General features: G+C 34.9%; 1 protein-coding gene across 1 annotated transcript in view; it reads right to left on the reverse strand.

The window, feature by feature from the left end:
• Nucleotides 1-1,509: 1,509 nt before the first annotated feature.
• LOC103676964 (integrin binding sialoprotein) overlaps nucleotides 1,510-9,449 on the reverse strand; it is a 13,507-nt gene continuing 5,567 nt past the window's right edge. The window contains exons 5-6 of the mRNA XM_008706191.1: nucleotides 2,655-2,825; nucleotides 1,510-2,052 (exon numbers count right to left, since the gene is read on the reverse strand). Of these exons, the coding sequence (XP_008704413.1) occupies nucleotides 1,510-2,052; nucleotides 2,655-2,825 (714 nt within the window). The remainder of the gene's footprint in view (nucleotides 2,053-2,654; nucleotides 2,826-9,449) is intronic.

Genomic DNA, 9,449 nt, shown 5'->3' on the forward strand with positions numbered 1-9,449 from the left:
TTTTTCAGCAGTGTTCTCATCATTAGAGATTTCCTGCTCAGTTATGGCTCAACATCTATTGCTGATAAATATACACTAATGAATATACCATAAATGGTAGAGAGCGCAGGTGCTAAAACCAGCCTGCCTTTGTTTTACGCTCAGCTTTGTCAGTTGTGACCTTGTGCAAGCTGTGGATCTCTTTGTGCCTGACTCAGTTCCTTCATCAGTAAGATGGGGGCGATAAAAATACCTACCTGACAGAGTTTTGTGAGGATTAAATGAGTTAGTAATCAATGGTATTATTAGAATAATTGGGAAAATGTGAATATGATCTGTAAATTACAAAATACTATCATTGCTGTGTTTAATTTCTTTATAATGAGAATGAGAATGGTATTGTGGCTATGTAGGAGAATTTCTTGCTTTTATACTAAATACTGAAATATGTAGGAGTGAAGCATCATGATGTCATGATGTCTGCAACCACTCTTTAATGGTGTGCATGTGTGTGATTATGTAAGAGTTTTCTACTCCATCCTACTCCCTACCCCACCTAAAACCAAATCAAATAGGAGTAGGGTTGCCAGATACAAAATAGGATATTCCATTAAATTTGAATTTTAGATAAGTAATGAATGATTTATTTAGTGTAAGTATGTCCCAGATAATTCACAGAGGCCAAATAATTCATGAAGCATACTTATACTAAGAAGTTTTTCATTGTTTATCTGAAATTTAAATTTAACTAAGCATCCTATATTTTTGTTAAATCTGGCAACTATAATTAAAGCCATTTATTCTCCTGATGTATATGGTTGACTGTGCCCACAAGCATGTCAAAATCTTAGTTATGTTGATTTATCCATGACAAAATACTTACAGTTCTTCTGAGTTTTAAACCATAGTTTTAAACAATATGGAAATAAGCTTTTATCCTTTAGTTCAGTTGTCCCCCCCCCCCGGATTCATCTTTTTCAATTCTGCATCTCTCTCTCTCTCTTTTTTAAATTATAACATATTTGAAAGATTGCATTTTTATTTGTGATAAAACCCATAGATAGAATATACATAAAGGTCACATAAAAATACATGAAGAAGATAATTAAACATAATATACAGTGTTGGATAAGCAGCGTGATTAAAGAACACATATTTTGTATATAGTATCATTAATGTTAATTCTTAGAAGCACATCTTGTATGAAGAGTAGTTTTAGCAGTTAATAGTAGTACAAACATGTTAAAAATACTATTTATAGAACTACAACCTCAAAACATTTAATTGAACTCAATCTCATGGATTGGCTTAAATGGCCCTGATTTGCAGTAGCCTTTCAATAATATACCAGGGAAAAGCAACAAGAAGCACATTACTTGCAGAAGCAATTACAGAAAATTACTTTGGAACAGTAGCACCATTCCCCATTATAATATGCACATTTGTTATATTGCACCTTCCTGAGTTGAACTTTGAAAATGGTAGCCACATGAAATGCCAGAATGGAGGAATTCATCCCAGGCTGCGTCTTCACTGATGGCGATAGTAGTAATCTTGACCATCATAGCCATCGTAGCTGCGCCCTTTATAGTAGCTGTACTCATCCTCATAGGCTCGGTAATTATCCCCACGAGGTTCCCCATTCTCATTTTCATAGACTTCATATCCATTGTCGTATTCATTAGTGCCTGTTTGTTCATACTCTCCCTCATATCCGGTGGGGGTGGCTTCCCCAGATGGCCGGGTGGTAGTCCCATAGAGCTCTGGTGCTGGAGTCGTACGTTCATACCCACCATCTGGAGAGGTTGTTGTCTTAGAGCCACCATTGTCCTGCTTTCCAGCCACTGTGGTTCCTTCTGCATGGGCTTCAGTGACACTTTCTTCTTCACCTTCTCCATTGTCTCCGTCACTGCTGCCATTGCCATTTTCTGCCTCTGTGCTGTTGCTGCTGGTGCCGTTTATGCCTTGCCCATTTTCATCCACTTCTGCTTCATTTTCTTCATTTTCTTCATCTTCCTCTTCTTCTTCATCACTTTCCTCCTCTTTTGTAGCCTTGTGTCCTATATCCCCAGACTGTAAGGAAAAGTTTGAAAGAATCCAGATTTAGGTGTGAAAATGTAAAAACTTAAGACCATTCCTTCATGCAACACAGCTGTACCTAAGGCCTTGCTCTAGATGTATTTTTGAACTGAAGCCAGGTTAACTTACAAAAGAATTGGTGGGTGTTTTAAAAATCAGAATTAGTACCTTTGGTGGGTGTTTTAAGAATTCAAGATTCGTAACTTTGTCATTGGGTTTAGATGGAGAAAAAGTACTTGATAAATAAGCCTTCTCTGTGGGAGATGCTTCCTATAGCTTTGCTATTCTCTTTGTCTGTCTTAGAGTCCTCTTCCCTGAAATACAGTGGCATCTTTCAGGACCTTTTATCCATTGCTAAGATGCTTGTCCTTAGTCTTCTGCTATAATGTAGGAAGTCAGTGTAATAACATGGGAAGAGAACTTGCCTGGGAAAAGATCTTTCCTTACATGTAAACAGGGAAATTGAACCTGCTCTTGTTTTTTCAATGAGTTAATGAAGGTAAAGTAATATAAAACACTGTGTGTTTGGTGTCAAGATAACCTTAGATTTCAGTAAAGAAATGAAATCAGATTTAACATTTTTGAGGAATTATTACCTTCTTGGGAAGTTGGATTGCAGCTAGACCTATATAACCTGTTCCAGGTGTGGTCTCCTCTCCATAGCCAGGTGTGGCAGTAAGGGTGGTGTTCTCAGCCTCAGACTCTTCATCTTCATTTTCATCAGAATTTGCATTCTCTTCATTGTTTTCTTCTTCATTTGAAGTCTCCTGGTGAAAATATCCAGAGCAAGAAAAGTCATTTTAGCTGGAAGAGAACTCAAAATTTGTTGGAGTCATGAGCCACTATTGAGAAAAACGTATTCTTCAGCCAGCTCATCACTTAATGCTAACAGTTTTGCTTCCTCTTATGCCATTTGCACTTCTCACGTCTTAGAACTCAACTCAAAGTTATCTTATTCTATTTATCTCACCAAAGTCAGTTTTAGACATTTCCATATTGTATTTAATCAATAAAACACACTTTTGTAATAATTTCAGCATATCTAACTATGTGATATTATATTCTAGATGCCTTAGGCTCTTAGTCTTATCAATACTATTACAACATAGTAGTAAATGGATTCTTACATTTGCTGAAAAATCAGCTGAGAACTTATACTTTTTTTTTTTAAATTTCTTATAATAGTCTTGTAAGGTAGCATTATTATTCTCTTTAGAAAGGGAAGGTGAGCTCGGAAAAGGTAAATAACTTGCTTAAGGTCTTATATGTGATGTAGCTGTCATCTTTCTAATTTAAAAAGCTGAGCCCTTTGTAATGCAGTATGATGTTTTTGATGAGGGGGAGGATTTATATGAATGTTCACACTATGCCTAGGATATTTTTTTCTGAAAGGAATTTTTATAGAAATGCCTGTCTTCAAACAAATTGATCGAATGTCTTATTTACTGGCAAAAAGAAGTGACTATTTTTCATATGCTTTCAAGTATATTTAGACAAAAAATGTATTTAATTTAAAAGTCACCTGCCAGTATATAAGCCAGTTCTGTATTAGATGCAGTATTCAGAAAACTTCAGATATTTGACACAATTTTACCATGCAATAAAGAAACTAAACACTCCAAGAAATTTTTAGTGGTATATAATGTTATTGCATGAAGGTGTTTTAAAAAAATTAACACTCCTCAAATGAATGCTTATTATAATCTTGTTAATATTACTATAATTTATTTAACATTTTATTCTTGGCCTTTATGTTGTTAGGCAGTTGTTTGTTAATGGAGTTAGTCTGTTGTAATTCATAGCTAATATTAAAAGTCAAAACTTTACATCATGCATGGATAAAGAAGATGTGATACATATACATACACACACACACACACACACACACACACACACACTGGAATATTATTCAGCCATGAAAAAGAATGAAATCTTGCCATTTGCAATGATGTGGATGGAGCTAGAGAGTATTATGCTAAGTGAAATAAGTCAGAGAAAGACAAATACCGTACGATTTCACTCATATGTGGAATTTAAGAAATAAAACAGACAAGCAAAGGGGAAAAAAAGAGAGAGAGGCAAACCAAGAAACAAACTGTTAACTATAGAGAACAAACTGATGGTTACCAGAGGGGAGGTGAGTGGGAAGATGGGTTATATAGGTGATGAGGATTAAGGAGGGCAATTGTAATGAGCACTGGGTGTTGTATGGAAACGTTGAATCACTATATTTTACACTTGAAACTAGTATTACCTTGTATATTAACTAACTGGAATTTCAATAAAAACTTAAGATAATCCACAGATTCCAAAATAAAATATTGAAGAAAAAAACAAGTTTATATAAAGAATAAAAATAAAAAAAATAAAACAGACACAACCTGGATTTAGCCTGCCTTATTACTAAAACAAAGTGACTAAAGAAGAATGTGTTTATTTCATCAAATTTGTAAATTCCACTGTTTCAATAAACTCTTGGGACTACTAGAATCCACCCCAAAACAGTCCCTAAGCTAATTGTGTCAAATAACCCACAAACACCATGCTGTTTATTTTTTTCTCACTTATGCTTTATTCCAACAGACTAAACCTTTCAGGGGAGAAGGAGGAAAGATTCTTAGAATAGAACATACAATTTGGGTTCTGTACTGTCATATTACACATGACAAACCTGAGGTCCAATAAGATAAATAACTTTCATGAGGTCAAATAGATGGTAGTTCATTAGTGGCAAGGTCATGATTAAAGATCCAAATTCTCAACTATGAACTTCTGTATTTTCTCCTACAAAGCCCTTTATTTATTAGATACTTTATTTAAGGCTAGCCTATTGCAGTGAATTAAAAAGGAAAACAGGTCAGTCTGTTGATGGGTATTAAGCTTCAAATATCTTTCTGAATAGAAAAATTAGCAATAATTTTTAAAAAAGTATTATTAACCCATTAGAATGGCTAAAATGACGAAAGAAACAAATATTGGTGAGAATGTGGAACAACTGATAACACTGATAGAAGGAGACCACAGTTTATCTGCTTTGGTTGTATCTGCTCAGATTGAACATATGCATACCTTTTGACTTAGAAGTTTTACTTCTGAGTAAAATGGCCTTCAGAAATAAATGCATATGTTCACCAGAAGGCATACTAAAATATTCGCAATAGCACTCTTCATTATAGCCCAAACTTGGAAACTACCCAAATGGCCATCAACAGAAGAGTAATACATTGTGGTACATTCACATCATGAGATACTGACAATGAGAATGAATGACATACAATTGTAGAATGGTACAGATCAACCTTTGAAGTTGAGAGTGGAAGAGGCCACATACAAAAGAATATACGATGTGTGATTTCATTTATATAACACACAAAAATAGGCAAAACCAGTATCTGTTAGGACTTAAAATTTAGCAGTTGCTCTTGGTGGCTTTGGTTAATGAATGAAATGGAGCACAATGTATGTGCTGCTTTTTGATATTGGTGCTGGTTACACTTATGAGTTCAGTTTCTGAAATTTCAATGACCTCTATACATATGATAATGTATAGTGAGGCTGAATAGTTTAGGAGTGGAAAAAAATGTTTGATCACCAAATAGTAAACATTCTTAAGCACCCTCTCATATGAATACAATTCTTGGGGACTCCGTATATTTAACCTGAATTGCCAATGAAATTTTAGGGAAGAAATGGGGAAAAAGGAAGTTCTAGAATCTCTTCAGGATAGAAGCCTCCAGGTTTATTTATCCACTTTGCTATGATCACTTTTAATGAGTGTTGTTTGGAGTATTTATTCTCGGAAGTTTTCAAAACCAAGCCACCAGATATTTGTTGGGTACCATATATTGTATAAGAAACGTGCTAGGCAATGCGAGGACTTATAAGGAGGATACAGCAGTTTCTCCCCAAACCAGAGATGAAACCTATGGTCTGTAGTCCTTTGGGTCATGAGAAGTTTACAGATAAGTTTTGGGACAATGATAAATGTTCAGAGATTGTTGGCAACATTTTGAGTGTATATGATTTCATCACAGTTTTAAGGGAGTCCTAATCTTCCTCCATTCCCAACCACCATCATAACAAATGAAGAACCATTGCCAAAGGGTATGCAGTCTAATTGAGAAATCCAGCTGGCAAGGCAATTTTTCGATCACTGTACAGCAAACAGTTGTAGTTAAATGGATTACCTCAGCTTAGTTGTTGTGTAAGATTACTAAGTGGAACTCCAGGCAAAATTCTGTGGGATTTAGTAGGTGGCGTTTTTCCTGGTACTGGCTTGATATTCTTGTAAGGTCTTCCTTAAGCTATTAGGGTAAATTATAGTACTGGAAATGATACTTTTATGGTTAAAAAAAAATCAAACTAATTATTTGTCACTTTTAAAGTTCCCATACAGTTTTATTTGCAAGATAGCAGATGTTCATACATGATCCATTTTTTACTCTTACTGCCCATTCATAAATAGCACTTAGGAATACCTGAATTTAGAAGGTCCCCAAAGCAGTGGATAGCTACAATTGACTACCCAGAAAATGTATGTAATTAGTATATTGAGCAAGAGTGTCAGTTATAAACGTGTTAGCACAGTTTCCAAGATATACAGATGAATTTTAGCCATGAACTACAGTAATTTGTAGTACTATAGAAGACTATGTAGTACTATGTGTAGAATCTGTAGTACTGTATAGTGCTATATATATATTTATACATCTTGAGTATTTGCATTTCTGTAAGAACATAAATTTTATTATTAGACAAAAAGACATATGAAATTCCCATTTAAAAGAACAACCCTATTTTGCGGGTCAAGAAAGACCAATGGGTCACAATAACATTGTAGAGGATATAAGATTAGCTTTTCATATACTACCCACTTAGTAAATTGAGTTTAAATTCAGTCCTTAAAACAAGTATTGCACTGAGTTTAGGTACTTGTATTTTACCATCTTGTTCTGTCTACCTAAGTACAAATAATGCTTTCTTTTCTTTTTATCAGAATTTACACTTCTTCCACTTATACTGGAGCCAGTTTTGGTTTTTGTGTACCACTTACGGGTAACTTTAACGTCAAACTGCAGTAGTATTTTAAACAGGTCATCTTAGTTGATTCTAATTTCAATAACATTCTCCTTGTCCAAAATAGAAGACTGTGGGTAGTTGGTAAACTGGCACCGGCTGTTTGCGAAGTCCAGGCTACAGTAGAATAGTTTCCTATTTGTTTTTATGCTGCCTGGTTTGTTATGAAAAATCCTGCAGAAATTCCTTACCTCTTCTTCTTCCTCCTCTTCTGAGCTGTCACCATTTCCATCTTCTTCAGATGAGTCACTACTGCTCTAAAAAAAAGTACATATATGTGAATTCATACATATATGAATATCTGTGTACATGTATATGTATACATACTTTCAACACCAAAGGAAATTTCCTGNNNNTTAAATTAAGATAAAATATGTACAAATAATTACCCTAATTAGTATTACCATCTTGACTGATTTATTTTCTTAGAACAGTTCTCATATGATTCTGAGAAAAAGATACAAGGAGATTGGGAATATATAAAATGAGGTTAGAGAGAGAAAGGCATTTTGTAGTGATAAAGATATGAAATGAGATACTCCATTTTCAACACCAGAAGAATTAGAAATATGTTGAAACATTTTGTATGTAAAAACTAGAGCAATGAATCGCAGAATTGCCTAACTCTGCAAGAACAAGAGGATTATCTAGTTAAATCTATTTTACAGCTGAATAATATTCCATTGTATATATGGACCACAACTTCTTAATCCAGTCATCTGTTGAAGGGCATCTTGGCTCCTTCCACGATTTAGCTATTGTGGACAGAGCTGCTATGAACATTGGGGTGCATATGGCCCTTCTCTTCACTACGTCTGTATCTTTGGGGTAAAAACCCAGTAGTGCAATGGCTGGATCATAAGGTAGCTCAATTTTTAACTTTTTAAGGGACCTCCACACTGTTTTCCAGAGTGGCTGTACCAACTTGCATTCCCACCAACAATGTAGGAGGGATCCCCTTTCTCCACATCCTCTCTAACAATTGTTGTTTCTTGCCTTGTCAGTTTTTGCCATTCTAACTGGCATAAGGTGGTATCTCAGTGTGGTTTTGATTTGAATTTCCCTGATGGCTAATGATTTTGAAAATTTTTTCATGTGTCTGTTAGCCATTTGTATGTCTTCATTGGAAAAGTGTCTGTTCATATCTTCTGCCTATTTTATGATAAGAAAGGGGGGTAATCAGAAGGGGGAATGAAGCATGAGAGACTAGGGAGTCTGAGAAACAAACTGCGGGCTTCAGAGGGGCAGGGGTGGGGGAATGGAATAGGCTGGTGATGGGTAGTAAGGAGGGCACGTATTGCATGGTGCACTGGGTGTTATACGCAACTAATGAATCATGGAACTTTACATCAAAAACCAGGGATGTACTGTATGGTGACTAACATAATATAATAAAAAAATATTTAAAAAAACACATGACTTAAATATAAAATTTAAAAAAATACAAAAAAAGAAATCTATTTTACAGAGAAAGAATCAAGCCCAGAGCAGTTGTGCCTTCTCCAGCCAGTTCAAGGCAAATGAACTAACACATGGATCATGTTATTTTATTTTCATTATAAAATATAAATGAAATGATGATTAGGCTTATTGTGAAATAAAAGTTGTTACTGAATGATTATTTTAAATAATGAGCTCCTGGTGAATTTAAATTAGAATTTGACTTGAAATTAGAGATACATATAAGTTTTGGTATCTTTCAGTCTAATTAAAGCTACTTCATAAAATAAGCCTTTCTGTATATATAAATAAAATTTTATACATATGAGATAAAAAATTAAGAGCAAAATTAATTCACTTACTCATTTAGGAGAGTTATAGAGTACCATCCCTCTAAAGAGCTCAATATTGAATGAGAATATTTTAAACCAAGGAGTCTGTATATAAAAATACAATTATAAGTTAACAAGCTTTGCTACTTTTTAAAAGGAAATATAAGTCTAAACACCTGTTATCAGAGACTTTAAAACAGTAGAGGAGATGTTTTTCATCTTCCTCCCGGTGTTAAATTGAATTTTCCTTCTCTTCTGCAACCACCCCTAATGGCACCAGATGGATAAATGGATACCCAACTTAAGATGCTGTTATTTTCTGCCCTACAAATCTTAGCTTTGATTCTGATGACCTAGTTAAGTACTGTGGGTCTTAGAAAATATAGCTGCAGAAGAACCTCAGGGTTAGAGATCAGATATGAGGAAATACTCATGATCCAGTCCTGCTCAGGGCTGTCCCTGTAGAGCTCATTCTTCAGTGGCCATGCCATCCACCCAAGAAAAGGGAACGCTTGTCCCTTTGAGCCAAGAATAACCTTGGGT

The sequence above is a fragment of the Ursus maritimus genome, unplaced genomic scaffold, assembly GCF_017311325.1.
Source record: "Ursus maritimus isolate PB19 unplaced genomic scaffold, ASM1731132v1 scaffold_8, whole genome shotgun sequence".
NCBI lineage: Eukaryota > Metazoa > Chordata > Mammalia > Carnivora > Ursidae > Ursus > Ursus maritimus.